Source organism: Erpetoichthys calabaricus, chromosome 2, assembly GCF_900747795.2.
Source record: "Erpetoichthys calabaricus chromosome 2, fErpCal1.3, whole genome shotgun sequence".
Lineage (NCBI taxonomy): Eukaryota > Metazoa > Chordata > Cladistia > Polypteriformes > Polypteridae > Erpetoichthys > Erpetoichthys calabaricus.
The window spans coordinates 318230868-318254644 of NC_041395.2; the positions used below are offsets into that span (position 1 = coordinate 318230868).

A 23777-nucleotide genomic window follows, 5' to 3' on the forward strand; every position below is an offset into this window, starting at 1 on the left:
ACAGGACTTCCTTTCAAATGGCCCAAGATGTTTCTTCACTCACTTAGACACCAGCCCATCCTATTGGGAAACACAGAAACAGGCTTCAGGCGTGCTTCCCATCTTATTCACTTGCTTGATTCACCATATTGGGGCTTACTATCCCTTATTGATTGTGATCTCTTGTCTCTGGCAATAACAGCATTGATGGTGTGTGTGACACCTGGGCTTCTTACAGCCAGGTTTCCTGTCTTGCACTATCTGCCAAAACCCCTTTATGATGCAGTTGATGAGGAGCATTGTGACTTTGTGACTCAGGGTTTTGATGGCAGTTTCAGAGGGTGACATGGAGCGGCCTTCCCAGTTCTGAAGATGCTCAGTTTTATGCTCCTTTCATGCTTCTGGGCTTTATTTCAGTCTTGTGTTGTGGAGGTTTATGTGTGAGAAGAAGACCTTTGTGGTCATGGAGTTCACATGATCTGTAGTGGCTTTGGGACTGTAGTTTAGTTGAATATCTCGTCTCCACAGGGGCTTTCCATGAGTTTGTCTGCAAGGGTCAGGCTGGAGTTTTCAGGTCAAAATTTCAGTTTGGATAGGGGGTCACATGTAGGCTTGGGTAAAAATAATCTATTTTCTGATTAATTTTTTGCTTAAGCAATTTTGATATTGATTCTTAAGTCTCAAGATCGATATCTCTGAACCTCCATCATCCTGCTCATTTTTTGGCGTCCGATCTGGTAGATGTCGCTAATGTGCCTGTTAAGGCTTTCTATGGAAAAAATACTTCAGTATTTTGCATAAAATGGTATGTCCTATTTAACTGAAATCAGCATCTTAGACACTTAATTCAGATGTGTGGACTTAGTGCTGATCCAAACAGTGTGTTGGTAAAGAAAAACTGGATAAAAGCAAAGCCATATGTAAGCGGTGCAGCTCAGAAGTGAATTATTGTTGTAACACAAAAAATTTGAGAAATCATTTATCCCAGTGTCACCCATAGACCTAATCTCAGTCGACATCCAAACAAGTAGAGCCTTAACAATCTGCACTGGAGATGGTGTTTAGCTCCAAGCTTCCATTTAATTGACCTCTTTTAGATCCAGGCTTCCATTTAATTTGCCTCGTGCCCCAGAAATAAAAGAATCTATAGCAGTTTTTATCTGTAAAGATAAGAGACCCTACAACTAGCCTCACCCAGCAAAGAAAGCAGGCAGTTGTTGGAATTTGCATAGCAGCCTACAATATAAAAGCGAGCGTGTGCACAAAGCGGCCGACTTGAAGTAGCTCCATAATAGCGCCATTATCATCATTGGTAAACAGTTTAGTTGAAGGGTGTCTACATGGAGATTCATAACGCACGAATAGGTTACTGAATAACATTTATTATTTGAGAAGCAATATTTAATTATTTTATAATAATATTATTCTTAAGATGATATACATGCTTTATAAAATAGATGCCTTTGCATTGTATTAAAACAAGGAGCAACCCCGCCAATTTGTGTAGACTCTGATGTGGCGGTACATATGTTAGTTAAATTATGATAAATTTAATAGAAATGTAATCCTGTGAATTTTTTTTTTTTTTTAAGAGCAATGATATTTTGTTCCACATCTTCCAAATACTGATGTTAACTGTTCATTACTAATCAAGTATTTCTTCTTAAATGTGATTCCATGTGTATGCAGGCGGCACGGTGGCACAGTGGGTAGCGCTGCTGCCTCGCAGTTGGGAGATCTGGGGACCTGGGTTTCGATTCCCGGGTCCTCCCTGCGTGAGTTTGCATGTTCTCCCCGTGTCTGCGTGAGTTTTCCTCCGGGCGCTCCGGTTTCCTCCCACATTCCAAAGACATGCAGGTTAGGTGGATTGGCGATTCTAAATTGGCCCTAGTGTGTGCTTGGTGTGTTTGTGTGTGTCCTGCGGTGGGTTGGCACCCTGCCCAGGATTGGTTCCTGCCTTGCGCCCTGTGTTGGCTGGGATTGGCTCCAGCAGACCCCTGTGTTCGGATTCAGCGGGTTGGAAAATGGATGGATGGATGTGTATGCATGTGTTATGAGGTCGCTATGTAGGCACCCTTCAAATAGAGTGTTAATGAAATTTGTCTCATTATATCAATGTTCTCTATGTATGGTAAATTAATCTCTAAAAAAGTCAGCACTTCAAATACATCAGTACACACTAATTCAAGATAAAATTGATATTCAGTTGAATCAAGACATTGTGAATTGGAATTGAATCGGAACATCAGTGCTAATCCCGAGGCCTAGTCACATGATCCAAACCAGTTGCTCTGATAAGAAGCAATCTTGCTAGAAAAGTAGACACCATTGTCTGAGGCTGGCATTTGCAGAAGTTAAGTCGTGGAGGGCATGTCAAACTCGGTAACAGCATTTACTCAATCTCGTCACCTTGCGGAAGTCTGATTACACAACAGGAATCTCAGGAAATGTTTTGATTTGTAACAAGAATACAAACAGATACTGTATGTCAAACTTGAAGCGCATGTTTGTTTAATTATGTACAACAGGGCTGCATGCACAGTATTTCTTGCCAAGCAGTTATTGGTGGTCAGCTCTTGTTCTCACAGGCGCCCACCCTAATGACTTCTGAATAAGTATCTTTGATTTTGTGATGGCATGTCAGAGCACTATGACAGAGTCGCTGGGGATGTTGCACTACATGACTGGTGATCATGGGTGTGCATCACAACTATCCACAACTCGCAAAGATTATTTAAATGAAGGTTACAGCTGAATTACTGGAGAAGTCATGTAGTGACGGTACTGGTGTTGTGAAGATTGAACTGTAAGGGTGAGCATGGGGACTTCAGGTTCTGAATGGTGCTGTGGGAAGGAAGTGCAGGATTAATCAAGTAATCCAGAGAGGCTTTAACTGACTGACCGATTTATTTACTTTTCCCCAAAGTGTTATCTAATTGGTTAACTCTGTGTTAACTGGGTTAGAGTCTTCAGATTTTGATCTTACTCAGTGAGTGGACTGGGATGATTTGAATGGCTCCAGAAGGATGAACTAAATTGTGATTGTTGATAGAGTATACTTTTGCTTTCTGTAAGTTGTTTATGAAATTTTTAGCTGTTAGTTTTGGAAAGTTCCTAATTGTTGATTATTTACTTGATTGGGTAAGAATCTCTCATTAGTCTCGTAACCTGTTGGTGTTCCATGAGGTGTACAGCTCCTTAATCAGTCATAATGTAAAATACTTTGGGACTGAGTTCACTGAGATATGTAGCGCCTGAAATTAAGTTTAGTTAGGTGGGTTGTATTTAGTATAATCCATACTTGTATTTTAACTGATGATTTTTCACAACACTCTGTGATGGTACGCAGTGAAGAGCGCCTTGCAAAAAAAAGTTGCAGTTGTACTGGGAGAAATGTGTGGGAGTGTCCACCATACTGGCAGTGGTGTTCCAGTCTAAAGCTGACTTATACTGTTCGTGGTGTAATCTGTGCAGAAGCTTATTGCAACAAAGGGAACTCATTTTAAGACCACATTTAATTAGACAATTTGGATGGAAGATCTTTCAAATGAAAAATAATGAAAGGCCGTTCTTTGTGTCTTCTGTGTGTCAGTTGACTTGCTGTTTCAAAAGGGATGCCCTGAGTTACCCTTTTGATGTCTTGTTTTCCTGGTGGAGATTTTCCATTAAAGGAGGTTCTATTTCAGTTTTAATGCAGTCTTGTGCAATTCATGTAGCAACTTATCAGTATTATTGGAAATACTCTGTTTGACTACAATTGTTGATATTCCCTTTAAACATGTTTGTTTTGCTCTCCTTTTCTCATGAGGTTGGTCGAGGAGGCTGTAGCGGACCTTGGTCTCCAGCTGGGAGTTTGAAACGCAATGTAAATTATTTGTTTATTTATTGATATACTAGCAAAATACCCGCGTTTCGCAGCGGAGAAGTAGTATGTTAAAGAGGTTATGTAAACCTATATATACATATACATATATACATATATATACATATCTACATATACACATATCTTTGGTTTCCTCCCACAGTCCAAAGACATGCAGGTTAGGTGCATTGGCGATTCTAAATTGTCTCTGGTGTGTGGGTGTGTGTGGGTGTGTGCGCCCTGCGGTGGGCTGGCACCTTGCCCGGGGTTTGTTTCCTGCCTTGTGCCCTGTGTTGGCAGAGATTGGCTCATGTATTTAGGATATAGCGGGTTGGATAATGGATGGATGGACATTTGTATGCATAGCCCCATTTGCCCATTTTCATTTTTTTTCATTCTTCAGTAATATTTAAGCAAACCCGGAGCTTGTCAGTTCAAATCGTGGTACTGACACCACTGTGTGACCCTGAGGAAGTCACTTCACCTGCCTGTGCTGCAAAAAACCAAAGTAATGTAACAAATTGTACCTCAGATGTTGTAAGTTGCTGGAATAAAGGCATAAGTCAAATAGATAAATATGTATTATACACATAGGAACTATTCATTTATTTTCAGTTAAGTCATCTGCAGCAAACCTTTATAAATGAGGGTTTCTCCTTTTTAGATAGTGCAAACTGTTTTCTTCTTCATTGAGGTTTTCTCTTGGAGAGCTTTTTTCATTTCATTGAAAATTAAAGCAGCAGCTGCCAAAATATGTAGCGTTCTTATTAATTTTTCAACATTGTGTAAAATAACTTTATAAAGTAACATAAAAGGTTTAAATACTCGTTATCCTTTTATACTAAAATATTACTAAAGAGATACAAAAAATGTAAAATGCATATGTTGTTTTTCTTTAAGGAGATTAAATATTACTGAAGAAAAAAAAAAACTTAAACAACCAAATGGGGCTATGCATACGAACTTAAAAGGTTTAAATAAAACAGAAATATATACTTTTTATTTTTACTTCCTTAACTTGTGGAGGGTGTATCTTGTAGCAAAGCAAGTTTTTTCATGAAAGCCCGTTTCAGTCAATAAGTCTTAAAAACAGGTGTAAAGATATTGACAATAAGCTACGCAAACCCACCAAGACATGCAATCGTTTAAATCAAGGTGCGAGTCGAAAAACACCATCCGATACTATTAGTTAACGATTAACACATTTCTATATGTATTGTAAGCATACAATACAACTGATAATATGTTGCTCTTATTTATCTGGTGTACCGACATTTTTGCGCATTTAACGGCTGAAATCTAACGTGGTTTGTGCCCTTCAGAATGAAAACAGTTAGCATTTACCTTTTTAATAAAAAGCGAGCTTTTAAGCCTGAGAAATCACTCCGTAAATGCACACATTTAATTCTTGATCACTTCAAACAACTGAACTATCCAGAACATTTCAGGCATATATCCAGCATTTAAACTATGTATAAAAAGCACAACTGTTAAAGGAATTCAGCATTTCTTAATTGAAAATGTTCCTTTAATCCTCAACATGTCTCAATGAGTCGTTCTGGTGGTTTTACTTGACATTTTGATATTCTGGTTAATTGTGTTTGCAGTTGAGATGTTCTTTCCTGATTTATACTTGTTTCTCGTTAATATTTGTTTCGCTGGTGTTAGTGTTCTGATTAGAGGTTATTGGTCCTTTGATGTCTTGACGGTTTCTTCTTAGAACAGCTCCTATTATGCAATTCCGTCACATACTGCTCTATTGTTTCTCCGTTTTTTCTGGAAACATGTAAAAAAAACTTGTGCCGCTCAAACGTCACATTGCGCTTTGGGTTGCAATACGTTTCGAATTTTTCAACTGTTTTGTTCAATTTCATATTGTCTCCATCTTCTTCAAACTGAAAATTGTTATACACCTCTAGCGCCTCTTCACCAATTACATGTAGAAGCATAGACGCTTTAATTTTTTCACTTTTCCTATCTGCTTCAATCGCAGCAAGATACAACTCGAATCTCTGTTTAAATCTTTTCCAATTTTCAGCTACATTTCCCTTTAACTGGAGATTTGGTGGGGGCTGTAATCCTAACATATTTGTTTTTCTCTTTTGCTAGAACGTCTTAGCGCTTTCTGATCACGTTTTCGGGTTACTAACAGACACGCGACTCGTTCAAAAGCTGAACTTCTTCTTCACATTCCTCTTGCAATCCGCCACTTCTGACACCATGTAGTGATCTTGTTAGGTTCGTAGTTTAATCAATACACACGATTGAAAGATATAATAACTTTTTAATAGACAGACTTTAGAGATATTTACTCTACAAGTTACTAATCGTTCTTTAATTCACGCCCATTCTCCTACTTGCATCGGCATTCACAGGCATAACTAATCATTCTGTACGTATCCCTTAATAGACCTTACTAATCAACTATCATTACAAAATCCAACGTGGTTTGTGCCCTTCAGAATGAAAACAGTTAGCATTTACCTTTTAATAAAAGGCGAGCTTTTAAGCCTGAGAAATCACCCCGTAAATGCACACGTTTAATTGCACATGTGTTAATATGCATGCTTACACAGTATTAAAAGACACTCAAAAATTAACGTCATTTACCTTTGTTCTCGTGTTTGATAAAAGGCAAGCTTTTATGCCTGAGAAATCACCCCGTAAATGCACACGTTTAATTGCACATGTTTTAATATGTATGCTTACACAGTATTAAAAGACACTCAAAAATTAATGTCATTTACCTTCGTTCCCCGCGTTTGACTCGTGCTGTAAATCTCTTCCTTGTTTTTAGTTCAAGTGATTACGTAGGAGGTGTGATGACGCGATACGTGACTCCGCCTCCTCCATTAGAGTATATGGACAAAAAACAGGTTCCAGTTATGACCATTACACGTAGAATTTCGAAATGAAACCAGCTTAACTTTTGTAAGTAAGCTGTAAGGAATGAGCCTGCCAAATTTCAGCCTTCCACCTACACGGGAAGTTGGAGAATTAGTAATGAGTCAGTCAGTCAGTCAGTCAGTCAGTGAGGGCTTTGCCTTTTATTAATTAGTATAGATAATATATATATATTTTTTTAACAAGATTGGCAAAATGTCATCCTAAACTGATAACATAGTGGATAGCTCTAAGATGTGCAATGATGAACATCTTGTCCATTTATTCCATTTGTGTAGGGTAGGGCAGAAGTGATGACAACCCTTTTCCAGGTCATGTTCCTTCTCCTTATGTTACTTTAGAAATAGTCCGAGTTAAAGACTCGCCAGTCCTGTGTGTATAACACCATATACTGAGCTTGACCGTACAGATCTAAACCCATTTTTAATCAGCTTCAGAGTTACATGTGGCCATAGTCTATCCCAGTTGCAATCTGTTGCAAAGTATGAGCCAACCCTGGAGCAAACCATGTAAAAAGTGACACAGGAGCTAATTTTAGAGTCTCCAATTAATCAAACCTACACATCCTTGGGGATGATGGAGGAAAATCAGACTACCTATAAGATGTAAAAAATAAAAATTGCAAACTACACAAAGACAATATCTAGGCACTGAATTCAAGTGCATCACTAATCACTACAGTACTGTTCTGCTCACCCTATTGACATCTTACTTATTCATCCAACAGAATCTGGAGCCACGTGTCAGCTTAGGCCCTGGTGATAGCCTTACACTACATTCTCAACTGGAAATGAGTGGATGAAAAGGCTGCCCAAGGCTTTGCCTTTGTGTAAGTCTGCTAAAGTTGCAGCCTTTGAGTGATGGCATTAGATAGCCCTTCCATTGTCCAGGGCCCTCATGTATAATGCCTTTGCGTAGAATTCACTCTTAAATATGGCATATGGACAGAACCAGAAATGGGCAGACGCACAAAAAATTCAGATGCATAAAACTGTACAAATTTTGACGCACTTTCCCCTTTATAAATCCCAGTCAACATGAATTTTAATGCATATGCACAAGCCTACATCCCCACCCCGACTTCTCCCAGAATTTTGCCTATTTAAATATCATCCATTCATCCATCCATCCATTTTCCAACCCGCTGAATCCAAACACAGGGTCACGGGGGTCTGCTGGAGCCAATCCCAGCCAACATAGGGCACAAGGCAGGAACCAATCCCGGGCAGGGTGCCAACCCACCCTATTTAAATATGAAAATCAATATAAATAGTCCCTTTCGTTGTGTTTTGTTAAAATACAATGGGAAAAGCACATGTAAAAAAGGAGAATTTCATTGAATACAAAATGAAGATCCTGCTCATTGATGTGAAGGTAAGGAAAACATTCTGTTTGTTGCTTAAGCAGTGGTATAATAATGAAAATAATGAAGTAGCACATCATGGCAGAGGCACTGAAAATTTCAAATTCAGAAAGTTGTACAGTGTCTGAAATTTAAAAAGAAGTGGTCAGATATCAAAGTTAACGTGAAAGGTGAGTCGCAGTCCACCATCTTGAGTGTTCGCACCACTGGAAGAGGTAGCAGAATTATGGGGCTCACACCGGCATTTTGCCGTGACCTAAGTTTGAGAGTGGAGGCCATTATAACATCTCTCTTGTTCAGTCAGTGGGTTGGCAAGCGGGGTAAGAAGCCAAGTTTTCAGCAGGTACTTGCTGTCACCTAAGTAATCGTGATATATGGTTACATCATACAGATAACTTACAATTTTGACCAAAGGAGTAATATTAAATGTCTTACCTTACCGAGAAGCCAGCCATCACACACAGCATAATTTTCAAGTTTGTTCCCAACAGTACTGTTTCTCAGAATGAATGAATCATCAGTTGAGCCAGGCCATCTCACCACAGCATTTTCGCATCACAGATAATTTGCATATTATTAGAGTGGAAATACTTTCTGCTTACAGAAGCAAATTCATTCTCTGAAGGTGCCTTTATAGGACTGTGCGTGCAGTTGACCATTCCGATTACATTTGGAAAACTGGACTTTGCTGCAAATTACGCTTTGATGTTTGCCTGTTCCACCACAGTATAAGGAAATCCTATACAGCTAGCATGGCGCGACTCAGTGATGTTTGTGAAATACCCGGTCAGCCAGTTCACATTGAGAAGCTCCTGCAGCTAAAAACACAAGACTGGGCAGAACTTGCAAAGGAACAGGTAGAGCACAATTCGTCAAAGTCTGCCTTTGGAGCTGTGTGCTGAACTGCAGCCGGCTTTACAAGAGGATAGCTCTTGGAAATCTAAATTGACTTAGAAGCCAGTCATCATCATGGGACAAGAAATCAGTATGATCTTACATTTCTTACATTACAATTCTTACATGTGCGATGTCTTCTGACATTCCTAAAGGAGCCATTATAGTTGGAATAGTTTGGCTATTCCGTGCACCATTATATTGTTACAGATTGATTGCAATCAAGTAACTTAAATTTGTAAATGATATACAATTAATTTTGGTGTATTTGATAAAGCCTGTGTCATGGATACAAATCTAAAAAAGAAAGTGAAACTACACAGAAATAGTGGCACTGCTTTGTTGGTGGGTGCTGCCCATTTACAGAACTGAGCAGAAATGTGCTTATACATGGTCTGAGGCTGCTGTGAAAATGTGCGTAGCATTATACCAAGTTTACTTTTTATACTGTACATTTCAACGTGAGTGTGGAAACAGGTGCACGTTTCATAGCTTTTTGTTTTTGCTTTTTGACCTGAATTTATTCTGTTAGTTATTAAATTAGTGATATGATTTTGTAGTAGTTCATTTTACATGAAGTACCATTGCAGAATGTTTTACAAAACAATCAGGGTTATTTTCATAATAGTATTTACATATTTGTTGTGGTAAAATGTCCAGTTGGGACTGAAATCACTTGAGAGGGCTATCATAGGGCATGGTACTAAGGATTCACAAGGTCTTAAGGAATAAATAGACTTTGACAAAGCGTGCCATCATTCATCTGCAGGAGATCATGACCAGGAGCATGACTGGACACTGACAGAAGTCCCCCAGGTTAATGGTTGGCAGTAAGGCTGTCCAATAAAATGGATTTTGTCCCCAGCTGCATAGTATGGTGGACAGGCCAACTCGGGTCTTCTGGGAGCTTGGCCTTTTTTTAAAATATTTTTTAAATAAGAATTGGCACTCAGTAGTACTAAGGTACCTGTTCCTGGCAGAAGCAGTCACCCCGTATTTTCAGAGAGGTAGCCTTGGGCTGATCCTTAAGGAGTATTCCATGCCACTGACCAGGTGAACTCGCAGTTGGAAAAGGAGATTAGGGAGTGCTTGTGTAGAATGGTTAGTAAGTAAATGGGCCCATCATAATATGGGAGCTGTTTTCCTGACCATGGAAAAGTCTTCTGAGATGCTGGGAACCTTGTAGTCCTCAGATGGAAAGATTATGTCATCCATTTGCACAGCCCAGTACAGACTCTACTATAGAATGCTTAGGAGGGCCAGTTGGGTGTGATCTTCAGGACTGTGTGACTGTGTCTGCCTTTTTGTTTTTTGACTTTCTCTGGTACAACTGACTGGAAACCCTGCTTTATTTTCTCCGGGGATGCTACTTACTGGAGTTTTGGATTTCCTCTTTTCTGTTGTCAACTAACTACAGTTCAACAATTGATTAATGAACAAATATTTTTGGTTTTCATTTATATTAATCAGTTTCAAACTGTGTTTTACTATACGTTTAAACAGATCTATGTCTTTATGTCTGATAATCCTGTATTTTAGTAATTTGTAAAATGTATACTCGCATTTCACCTGAAAATTTGTCACAGTATTCTGTGACCACACATAGTGAAGAGTGTTATACAAAAATAAACTAAATGGCATTGAATATAGGAGTTCAGTCCCTTTTTAGGTGGCCCAGAGAGGCTTTTGTGTTTAATTTCGAGTTCTCCCTTTACCTGTCCCTTCCTTAGTGAAACTGTATTGATAAAATGCTGTGGGTTATTTCTTAAATGGTATTTCCTCTTCATTGTTCTTTGCTCAGTGACAGAGTGCACTCCATTTTCCACAACCACTACATTTTCACTTTTGCTGTGGAGTTTGATATAGAGTTTGGAGTAACATTTGGAATTTGTTTCCAATTTAATGCATTTCTTTTTTTTTTTAAAGCATACTCCACCAAAATAACCTGAAGTGCAAAAAGTGACCTCGTCGTGAGCTCCCAGCAGGCATCATGATCTGTCTGCAGCTAATTTCCTCAATGTGGGAAAGGCGCTTGTTTACCTGTGCGGAGCGGAACATATGAAAGGATGACTGTGGTCTATAGAATTGGTGGAAGCTGGTGGGGGTCATGAGCTGACCTTGCAGACACACCCTGTTGCCATTAATTTACCGCAGGAGTTTTGAACTCGGTTCCTGAATGTCTGCAGCTTTTTAGATCACTAATTAGCAAAATATTCAACTCTCTATCCATTTCACTTATCCACATCAGGGTTTTTGGGAGCCAGGGCCTATCACTGCAGTTTTGAATATTAGGCCGGAGCCAACCCTGGGCAGTCTATCATAGGGCACTACTACACAGACCCATGCTGAGCCAGTCTAGCCATACTTTATTAAAAATAAGAATTGGCTGGAGCTGGAGATTGAAGAACACTGCTGCCATTTCAGAACCCTCTGTCTGGGAAAGGATGGCTGGCACCTCCAGATGAGAGAGATGCATGGGGCGTAATGCATCCTGCTTGACCATACTGTGGACACTAGGATGAAGATAATGGGTGATATATAACTACATCCACTGTATCCCTTTGAGGCTTAGATGACACCCTGGACAATGGTACCAACCATTAAAAGACTATTAGCTTGGGAAGTTGGGGTCTGGTTTTCCAGTCAAGAATGAAATTGGGAGAATGGACAGTCTGGTACCCTCGTACTCATCCACTGAATGGCAGCTTAGCATGGCTTCATACAGGGAATGATCAGCAGAAGTGCTTCCTAAAGCATTTTAAGGGGAACTAAAGGCTCAAGGGAAGTTAGGACACTACAGGGAGCTGTAGTCTGGCATCTACAACACAGATGTAGGCAGCGTCTGGTGTGGAGCAGTTTAGGAATAGGGCACTCAAAGCAGTTTCACAGCTTGATGTTGAGAAGCAGACAAGCAAGAGGGCAAAAAAAAACAACATTCCTAAAACTGCTTAATCTAGTTCAGGGTTTTAGGATTAAGAGACAGCTCTGAACAGGGTGCCAATCCAGGACAGAATGCCAGTCGCACTCCCCCACACTTGTAGTTGATCAATTTGCAATTGCTATTTGTTGTATACTGCCCATCTTTGAGGATGTACGAGGCAAACCTAGAGTCATGGGAATAATATAACAATTCCATAGAGACAATAACCAGGCATAAAATTTAATCTTGGGACATTGGGTCTGGAAGGCGTCTGTAAGGTTTGATTTTTTTTTTCTTTAGTTGTAGAGGGCAGCTCTGTGTGCATGAGAGCTGACAACAAATGAATGCTTTTTTGGAAGTACAATGCATATGATGCAGCAACAAGGAAGGAACATGGGTATTTTGGACATCACAAACAGAAGAGAAGCTTGTCTGTCTGTCTGGTGTCTTGTGTTCTGCATACCACGACAGCAGGATAAAAAGAACAAAGGGCTGAGATTGCGTCTCAACTCTCCGTACTTATTAACCATTCGTACAGCACTGGCTCTGACTGGCAGTGTGTTATTGGCAGTCACAAAATGGGGTGAACACAACTGAATTAGATAAGGTCTATTATTAGATAAGGTCATCCATTACCTGTACCCATCTTGACACCTGAATGGTTGGTTTGGTTCCTGCCTTGCACTCGATGCTACTGGGTACTCTACAGCTCACAGCATTTCTAATAGTTTTTTAGGTTCAAGGATAACTTTGCCTTTCGAAACTACACATAGCAGTGCACAGCAGAACAAAACTGCACCACCCAACCCAATGATGTGCAAGAACATGCAACAAAAAATTAACAAGAATAAACACTAGAATAACAAGATTAAACAACAAAGAATCACTAACATATATTGCACAATTAAGTGATATATTGCTCTGTATTAACAGACTAGCACTGTATTATTGAATTAAGTATGCAAAGGATGTATGGTTATGAGAAAAAAAAAAGTTTTTATTGTGCCTAATGGGTATGTGTTTCTAACCCCCTTCAACCTTTTGCCCCTAAAGTAAGTCTTCTAGCGCTGTCTTATTTAAGTCCTCCCCTTTAAATTCAAATCCGTACTTTGCTGAAGCTGCTATGCTGGCTTTTCCAGATCTTTGCCCAGATGATTCTATCCCAGTCCTGCAGGCTCAGATTGCTCTGCTAAAAACAATAGCATCCACGGAGACCAACAGTAGATGTGCCTAAGTGGGGTTTGAGGAGAGGACAAGAATGAAAGCCTTTTTGGTTTTGAAAACATCCCTTTGAATGTTCACTGGCAGACTGAAGCAGGAAAACTCAAATCCCATTTGTGCTGGATTTCTTTTGTCATATTCTGACCCTGCTTAGTTCAGTTCAAGCTGCCAGGGACCCGGCAACACTGAACACAAGGCAGGAACCAGAGGTGGATGGGGATGCCAGGAAATTGCATGCCAAACTCCCTCTAGATCACACTGGCCAGTTTTGAATCGCTGCATAATCCAACAAGCTCAACTTTGTGTGGGTGAAGAACCAGAGTCCATAGAGGAACGCCAACATGGGCCTAGAAAAATGCAAATTGTTCACAGGCTGAAAACAGAACCATGAACCATTGAGGTCTTGGGGCACAGTGGGTAGCAAGATGTGTCACAGATCTCTCTCGCTTGTGGAAAGTTTTTTTCATGTTCTCCCTGTGTCCTATGTGAGGTATTGTTTGGGTAAACGGCTTTCATTAACTACTAAGTTGACTCCTAAATATGTCATGTTGGTACCTCTAAACTGGCCAAGGGCAAATGTGCCCTGCAAGACTGGCATCCATTCAGGCCTGAGGCCTCCTGTCATCTCTTCATGCCCCAATGATGAATTTTAATTGTTGCCTTTTTATCAACAAAATGTCCTTTTATGGGGAGAAAAAAATTGTTTATTTGTACTATATATCAATCAGGGTGTTCTTAAAATATTAGGCAGATAACTTAGAGCAGGGGTCTCCAACACATCGCTCGCGAGCTACCGGTAGCATGCAACCTCTTTCCAAGTAGCTCGCCAAAGGGTTAATGAATCCTGCATAAATTTGAAAACTTGATTAGTCAAATTAGGGGTGGGCGATCTTTCCAAAAAATCATATCATGTTGCACAATCTGAATTGCAATCTATCTTTTCAATGTGGCGTACACTTAAGAGAATATCCGGACTCAAACTCATCATGACCTAACTAACAATTTATTTTAAATATCAAACAAAGTTCAATTCAATTGTTCTCTAGTTTGCTAGCTAAGCGGAGTTAAGGTACACATCCCGAAGCTGGCGAGTGAGTGAGGAGGACCACCACTCGGCCTGCTGCGTGTTTCTTGGATTCACGCTAATAAACCAGTACCACAAGCGAACTATGATACATAGCGCAATGAGAGAAGTCGTAAAATGGAATTTTCAAGCAAATTATAAAAAAAAAACCTGATCTAAATCCGTTAAGTAGTTCTCGCATTTAAAGCGGACAGACATACATTTGATGTTATATATTGTATTAGTAAATCTTCAAAATAATGTGCAGTTAAAGTCTCAACAGCATTCTCAGCATTTGTGGAGCTTTGTAGAGCCAGATAGCTATAAGAGTCTTCACCAAGCAGCTCTGAAAATATCTGCTTTGTTTGGGTCTCCATACTGTACCTCTGTGAGTCTGACATGAATGTCATGAAATAAAAGTTCAGAACAACACTGACAGATGAACTCCACCAGACACCTGCCTCTCTTGTTGACTCCATGCAGTGCCAGTCATCTGACTAACTAAAAAACACATCACACATGCAACTGGACATGTGAAACGGTGACATGTAACAAAATGACAAATGAATAAGTCATATCTGTATATTTGGAATTGCATTGTTTTGTTTTGACAGCATTCATGTTTTAACTCAGTAGTGTGAGATACACTAGAAAAATGCATACAGACATACAAAATGCATTTGCAGGTAAACTAAATATTTTTTGTGATGTTTTAATACAAAATGTGAGTTGTGGACACCAACATTTTGTAAATGTTCAAGCAAAACAAGCTTATTCAGTTTATTTGGCTTGAAACAAGCTATGAGAATAAACGTTAGAAAACCATGAGTAGCTCTCGACCATTTTCATTTTGTAAAAGTAGCTCTCTGGAGGGGAAAAAAGGTTGGAGACCCCTGACTTAAAGGAATACACCACCTAAAAATGATTTTATTTTTGTATATGTTATCCAATTGTTTTTTCTGGAGGATGGACAAAGTTTCTGATAGAACATGACCCAATGGTGACCAACTCTGGACAAACGTAAATAATATCAAAAACTTCCATGGAAAAAAATCTGTCATTACTTGCGTTGCATTATCCACCTGTCAAGGCATCCTGTTTTATGCTCACAACAAGCAAAACGTGTGTGTGTTTTTGTTTTTGTTGTTTTTTTTTTGCTAAAGTTGTGTTAAATAAATAACTCTAGAAAATGAAAATAGTCCACAAATGGGAAGCATTGTAGAAAGGACAGGGAGAGGCAGGTTGATTTACAATTAGATGGATAAACTCCCAGTTTCTTAACATGAATCACCATTTTGTATCTGTCTTTTGCCAGATGGGCTTCATGTCCTGCTGTAGAATCATTAAATACAAGGTTGCTGGGTCCATCCCCACCTGTGATCCCTGGATAACCCTGAGCAGGTGATGTTATCAGTCAGCACATTCCATTTTATTTTTAATTTACACGGATACAGTGATCATTTCTTACTATACTAATCCCAGTGTCCTGGCAACATTGAGGGAGGACATATTTGGGCATGCACACCCATACACACTCAAACTTTGTCACTTTCATCTCATCATTCAGCGTGACCTGCATAACGTGAAGATGCAGGGGTTTTACAGAAAACTCAGACACAATGAGAAAATGAGTCCCCCTACAGACTTGGAGCAAGGTGGGATTCAAAGCCTATGGACCTGTGAGGTGGCACTGGTAACCTCTGGGCCATCCTGCCTTACTGCTGGTTCTTAATTTATTGACTTTTGCTTTCTTTTTTTCATCTTTTTCAGTGGCATCATGAAGCCTGGGCTCAATGCCATCCTTGGCCCGACAGGAAGTGGCAAGTCCTCGTAAGTATCAAATTTCTTCTTTTCAGCACTGTTGGCTGGGGCCATAGATATGTTTGGCAGGCAAGCATCTAACTCCTTAATATATGTAAAATTATTTTTCTTTTTTATTCTTGTGAATTCTTCTACCCCTTCAGATCCAAAGCAACTTATAGGTATCAAGGAGTTAGTGCAGACGCTTTAAAACTTATATAAGGTCTGGCACTTGAAGTGACTCACTCAGGGAAGGTAGTTTACACACTACCAACCCTAATTGTAGCACCTTCAAACATGGATCTGTTTGTACGGGGAACGTTTTGTATTCTATAGTGTGAGCCCTAGAAAATAAACTGACTGATTCAAGATTTCTTAGGAAAGCAGTGGTGAGAGACTGAACCTGTATATAACACCATCCAGCGGGACTTAGCTGCTTTATAACAGTATATAGCACCTTTTAGACTTCTTTTATATTTAAGTGTACACCCAGGTAAGTTAAGGATTTCTCAAGGAACAAATGACTTGGGAACTTCTACCAGTCTGACAATGTGGACACCATCCAGAATAGATTTATGTGCAAACAACTGTTTCCATATTTCTATGTAATGAGATGTGTCAACTGAAGGGATTTGCACTGTATGCTATAGGAAGGCAATGATGATAAATGACTCGAAACCCTCGTGACCCTATATAGTGCCTTTCAAAGTGGACACCATTCCACATAATTTAACATGTACAGGGCAGTTTCCATATTTCTTCAGTGTGAGCACTGGCTAGTGAAGTGATGGATTTGGGGTAACGTAGGGAAATAATGGAGGTTGTTGAACCAGGTACAGTTTGAGAGTATATAGCATCTTCAAGGGGGGAACTTTTCAGATTAACTTCATGTGCTGATGGACACTGCTTTCCATGTGTCTAACTATAACATGAGCCTGTCAAGCATTGGGATTCAATCATTTTCACATATGGAGGCAATGGTGAACACTAAACTGTCAATCTTATGGTAGTATATAGTGCCTTTCAGGGTGTGTACCATCAAGAAGAGCTCATATATGCAATATATCATGTGATATATAATGTATATGGGAAAACGTTTTTCATATTTGTACAATATGAGCTCAGGCTGAGGAAGTTACTCTGTCCAGGTCACTCGGTGAGGTAGCTGAGGATATTTAGCTGGTGATATTTAATGGTGGTTGTGGGTACATTGGGAACTGTAGTGTGGTTTAACTTTTTAATGAGTCCCGCTGTAAATGATGAGGCTGCTTGTTCAATTTCAGTTTTGACTGTGGACTCCCTGTGTAATACACAGCCAATTGTTTCATCTTGGTAGGCTTTACATTGAATACATTACAAGGAAGTGAACAGCTAGCTCATCAAGTGTCAATATGAGAAAAATCCAGATCACCTCAATTGTTATGGAGGGTTCAAATTGTTGATTATGACTGAACGTAGGGCTGCACGATAACAGAAAAAATGATTATCACGATTATGTTGCTCAAAATTTTTATCACGATTAATAATGACGATTATTCCCTTGGTAATGAACTTTTATTCACTTGTGTATTCTTATTGCACTTTACAGCCACAAATAAAGAAAAATAAACAAACCGAACATGTTTAGAATGGAGAGTTTTTCTTAGCTGTGGTAAATAAATAAAATTAAACTGCCTCTTTTACATCAACTTGTAATAAAATCAAATAAGAATAAAAAATTTTTACAACATGTTACAGATTTTTGGCCAAGAACACAAGCCTGTCAACTTGATCGGGCTTTAAGGAAGACCGCAAGCAAGTAACTACATTTCCACCGGAACTAAAAGCCCTCTCTGAAGGAAAGCTTGTGGCTGGTACGCACAAGTATTTTTTTGCCACTTTTGAAAGCCTTGGGTAGATCTTTTCATGTTCTTTCCACCATTTTAATGGGTCCCCCTCACTATCCAGGTAGCTTGACTGCAAGTAAGATTCCTGCTCACAGGCTACACTAGATTTCTGGTTGTTAGGTGGCAAGGCTTGTTCAGCAGTTTTAAAGTAGCTTCCTAAAGTCATCTTTTTCTTTGGGGCACATCCAGCTTCAGCATCCTCCTCGCTGGTCTCTTGTGCTGTTTCTTGGGGTGGCACCTAAACACAGAAAAAGGCATTTAGAACAAATTTAACTAATTGAGACTCAAAACACTAATATAGATCTCAGTGCAGCTCATTGTTATTACCATCATTGCCAAAGTCTGCATCTCAGCTTTGAGTCTGGATTGAATTGTTGTTTTGTTGTCCTCAGCCGTGCATCTCGTATTAAATCGTGGATCCACCGTAGATGCCATGTCCAATAGAGCTTGGATGTCTGGGTCACTGTATTTTTCGTGTAGGTACTCCAAAATTTTAGACTTGATTGCTCTTGACAGGTCAGTATCATCATCCTTAACTTTCAAGATTGATGCATTGAAAAGATGAAGAACTGGCTTAACAAATGACACGCTGACGTACTTCTCGCCAGACAGTGCATCTGTAAAATTAACTAGAGGGTGCAAGGATTTGTTGATTGCCTCTAGTACATCCATGTCCTGCCATGTTGGGATAAGAGGACGAGACTTCTTGTCAGAGGACAGGACATGTGCAATGGCCTTTTGCTGCTCGATGATTCTCTCTATCATGGCCTGACGTGATCCCCACCTTGTTGGACACTCTGTTTTCAGTGAGTGCTCTGGGAGTTTCATCTCCTTTTGTGCAGCTAAAAACTCTCTCTTGCGCTTCCAGCTATAAGAGAAGGAGCTCACCAACTTTTTACAGAGCCCCACAGCCCGGTCAATTCTTGGATCCTTCATGGCATTCTCTTCAGGAAATAAACATGATCAGAAAAAAAACAGTAAGACACAGGAAGACTCTTGTTGTTTATGCAACTTTTGATCAGAAATAAAAAAAAATGTTTTTTATTTCACTAATTATATACACCTACATAAGACAATTATCAAACATTTATTAATAAATAATAAACACTCATTCTAAACTCATCTGGGTTCACAAACATTAACATAATAGTATTTGACTAATCAAATATTTTTTTAACTTTTAAATGTATCTAATTTGATAGATTAGCAGAATAAAAATGATGATTATTATACTGTAGACATATGACTCATTGTCATTATAGTGTGTCATTATAATCAGGGGTGCACATAACTTTTTGAGTGTGTTCCTCAGGTGAGTAGCAGGAGCTGGTATTTGGTACGCACTCCGCAGCGAGGTCTTAATAAGTGCAGATCGCTCCCTTTAGGTTTTGTGGTTTTTATCGTCATTGTGCAACTTGACGGAACACAAGGTTGCGTCTTGAGCGTAATATGCATTAAACAAATGTATTGCGTTTCATTAAAAATGGTATGAAAGAATCAGTTGTTCTTTTGTGATAAAACCGAAATAAAATAAAATGCTATTTGAGTACGTATCTAATATCACGTGAGTGCGTGGCGCTTAAATATCGTTTAATAAATAACGTCACTGACTAAAGACTGTTGGTGAAGAGCGCACTGTCATTTGGCCGTCTTAAAGTAGCCGAAAATGCGCACAGCTGCGCCTCATTTAAAAATTATTTCAAAACGAAACCACTTTGTATGGTGCTTTCCGCCGGTGCAGAATAGGGTCCTGAGTTGGAGGAATAAACACTTTTCGAACATAAACGCAGTACCTAAACCGAAAGGACATAAAACAAATGGTGAAGGTGAAATTTTAATCGCACGCTGTCAAAAAACGGTCACAGTCAAGAGCTCTTCTGTTTTGTACGCGAAAGCGCTGTAGTAACAAAATGACGTTATGCGTTCATCATTTTTGCCACGCATGCGTACCAGTTATGTGCACCCCTGATTATAATATCACTAAAACAACAACAACAATTAATATTTTTAAATTGTCAAATTGTTTCAATATATCTGGGAAAAAAACATACAACTTACCGATGGCTAAATGAAGTCTGTGACCAAAGCAGTGTAGCCTCGGCCAGTTATTCACAGATGCTGCCCTAATCATATTAGCTGCGTTGTCCGTTGTGATGCACACAAGTCTTTCTTCCACCAAGCCCCAAGCGGACATCGCTTCTTTGAGGCCCACTGCAATAAACTCCGCTGTATGGTATTGTGGGAAAAACGAAGTTTGCAAAAGCTTGCTTTTCATCTCAAACTCGCTGTCAATAAAATGAACTGTCAAGCTCAAATACGGTTCCGCAGTTCTGCTTGACCATAAGTCGGTCGTGGCAGCAAAATATTCAAGGCTGAGCCTGAGAATTTCTCTTTCTATTTCTTTTCGGCATTTCGCATACAGCGAGGGCAGCGCAACATTGGAAAAATGGTTGCGTGAGGGAATGCTATATCTTTTATCAAGTGTTGCGATCATTTTTTTAAACCCCTCACTGCTCACGGTGGTTATTGGACACATATCCTTGGCTGTATGGTACGTGATCGCCTCTGTTATTTCCCGGTGTCTTTGCGAGCTAGGCAGATATGGTATTGCGTTGAACAATGTCCCTGATATTGTTGTCTGTGTTGTGGATGGCTGGTAATTTTTTGTTGTTGCTGTTTGTGCCTTCAGTCGTTGAAATTCTTGATAGTGTACTTTGTGGTGGCTTCTAAGGTGGTTGATGAGGTTTGTTGTGTTACCTTGGGACGTTTGGACGGAACAGGAGCAAAGTTTGCACAAGACTCGTACCTGATCAACATCACATTCCTCGAAACCGAAATAGTTCCAGACAACTGAGTATGACCCCTTTTTAGGAACTAACGATCGCACTTCTGCACCTTCCTCACGTTGCTCCGCCATCATATGTTTATTCTGACTGACTGTTATTGCTGCTATTGACTTCTACTGCTTCAGAAAGCGCTTGCAATCTAGACGCAGTAACGTCATAGTGACGCAGTCCAATCCGTAAACTCAGCCCATAAAAAACTGTTTGGTCTTTATACTGTAAAATCGCGACGATATTTATTAACTGATCGTGGGTCATAAATATCGTTATCATGAGAAAAAAAAGATTAATCGTGCAGCCCTAACTGAACGATATAAAATGCAAGGGCAGGGTGGTGGAATTCATGAAAGAATGGCACTCTCTAACTTTGTTAACTCCATGTTGCTTCTCCTCCCACCATGTGCTGAAAGGTCCTCACCTCTAAAAGGTATTTATCGTGATTGTCCTTCTCTTTCAGGCTTCTGGACGTTTTGGCTGCTAGGAAAGATCCATCCGGCTTAACTGGAGATGTGCTTATTGATGGTGCACAACAACCCGCCAACTTCAAGTGCATCTCAGGTTACGTGGTGCAGGTCTGTGTCCGAGTGCTCTAAACCCTAAGCTCAGCTGCCGATTTTCTAAGGTTGTCCATAATCCACCAGCCCTTGTGATAATCGTTTCCCTTCTGTCTTGCCAGCTATGGTAAACACATTAGCCAGGATAGACGCATTACGCACCTTGCAGATTTTTGCCCTTCAGAAAGGCATTAGAATTCTAGGGATGCTGGCAGCTGAATTTTGACCAATATATCCATACTGTGTAGCCACATCATGTCTGTGGCAGATTTTCTTCAGTAAACGCAAGTAATGGTTTCCAAAAAAAAGTGCAAAGATCACTAAAGTTAAACACACTGCCTAATGGCATCTACGGGTGCAAAAAAGTTTTGGAATTTAATAAGAAAATAAGTTTTTTTTTTTTTTTTTAAATATTTTCTATATATACAGTCGTTTTAGTCTAATACTCAAGCCCTCTATTCTGTATCATATCCACTCCTGGCAGAGTATACCTCAAATACCCCCCACCTTTCCTGTCTCTTAGTGCAGAGGCTAATCCTGGAGGGGTGTTCTGGAGATGTTTGTGTCCCTCCAGTTCAATACTGATTATGGTTACGGTGTAAGGACGTGGCTGGCAGCTGTTTTCTGATGAGGACAGTAGTTTTTATTGGCACTATGTGATCATCCTAAACTGCAAAACCTGCCAGCATTAATGGCCTCATTTAACCTTGCAAGTGAACAAGTAACAGAGTACAAAATGACCTTCTGTCAGTGTTTTATTAATCTTTAATCCTTAGTGTAGTGGCACCTTGTTTTTTATAAGGTCTGTATCATAAACTGGAGCTGGAAGGGATGGAATTAGACATGCTCCAAGTTGTGAAATGTCAGATGCAAAGAGTTTTCTTTTTTTTTGTCTACACAGAGGTGTATAAAATTTCATTACCAGTTCACTTTGCTCAAAACCTGATTCAGATTCATGTTGGGGTGCACTTTGTACCATGGACTGTTGAAAACATCAGCAGGAGGGGGTTCATGCAAAATTCTAGAATGGGTTACACAGATATTGCTGTAGGACCCCTTATATAAGAAACAGCTTGTTAATGGCATAGGTGCCAGCTCAACTGATGCCCTATAGCCATCCATCCATTATCCAACCTGCTATATCCTAACATAGGGTCACGGGGGGGTCTGCTGGAGCCAATCCCAACCAACACAGGGCATAAGGCAGGAACAAATCCCGGGCAGGGCACCAGCCCACCGCAGCCTATAACCAAAGCACCCCAAATAATTATGACTTCACAGCCTACATATATCCCGCATATTCTGTTGTAATGTGACTTTTAGATACACATTTTGTTGCTTTCCAGTTGAAAAAAAGTCATCTAATAGAAACGATTACCCCTATCTGCTAGCATTACACATTGTTAACCTCTTTGTTTTAGTCTTCTCTACTCTTGGTTAGAACACAAGCACAATTGAATCACTGTGTTTAGTTAATAGTGAAGCGTATATCAATTCACTTTACTGATTCATTTAAGCAAATCGATTCATTTCACTTTTTTGATTTCTCAACAGTAGAGTAGGCACACATGAAAATCTATAATCAAAAAATTCAAAACCTGCCATTGTGAATTTTTAATTGTGTGTTAAACCGTGGGACATTAGTAAGACAACATAGTGAAAATGGATAATTAAAATAAATAGATAGGACTTTATTTGACCCCAGGTAGAATTTTGGCTTTTTACAGATTCTCTTTAAATACATTAATAAGTAGTGTAAGTGCTACACAGGATGGATGGGCATCCTGAACAGGAGAGGGGAAGATTCCTTTGCCAGATGGGAGGCCCAAGTGGATAGGCAGGCATCCTGGCTGAAAGAGAGAAACATGCTATACCTGATCGAGACTCTCCAGGTGGATGAATGGACATCCCAGCTAAAAGAGAGAAAGCTTCCTTAACCAGAGGAAGGAGGGCAACACTCTACTGGAGGCGTAACAGTGCGGTAGAGAGAGAGAGAACACCCCTTTATTTGAACCCGGGACTGTGTTTGTGTGTTCATGTTTGGAATTTGGGGCTTACTGGTGTCCTCTAGCCTTCACAATAGATAAGCAAATAAATAACTATACATACATACACACGTTCGTCTGAACACACACAGGAATGACTATAAAGCAAGAAAATACAAAAGAAAGAAATGTTCTGACTTAGCCCTCACAGTCACACAGTGAGGCATTGTGCAAACATATTACTGTTGTTGTAAAGGAGCCCCTTTCGCGTTTCTTGATACACTTTTGCTGAATAATTATTTGTCTGAAAGTCCTCATTGTTGGTGTGTCAGGGAGAGGATGTGCAGCATTGTTCATAATGGAAATCAGTTTTGTTTTACTTCTCTCCTTTGCTACCACCTCCAGGGGGTCCAGTGTGCATCCCATAACTGAGCCTGCGATTTTAATTAGCTTGCTGATTTGGTGGGCTTCTCTTGAGGTGATGTTACCAGCCCAACACACCA

At 39.8% G+C, this 23777-nt stretch overlaps 1 protein-coding gene across 2 annotated transcripts in view; it reads left to right on the plus strand.

The window, feature by feature from the left end:
• The window catches only part of LOC114647267 (broad substrate specificity ATP-binding cassette transporter ABCG2-like), a 91660-nt gene that overhangs the window by 33215 nt on the left and 34668 nt on the right, over positions 1-23777 (plus strand). For both annotated transcript variants that reach the window (XM_028795922.2, XM_028795923.2), the window contains exons 3-4: positions 15977-16036; positions 21193-21307. In XM_028795922.2, the coding sequence (XP_028651755.1) occupies positions 15977-16036; positions 21193-21307 (175 nt within the window). The remainder of the gene's footprint in view (positions 1-15976; positions 16037-21192; positions 21308-23777) is intronic.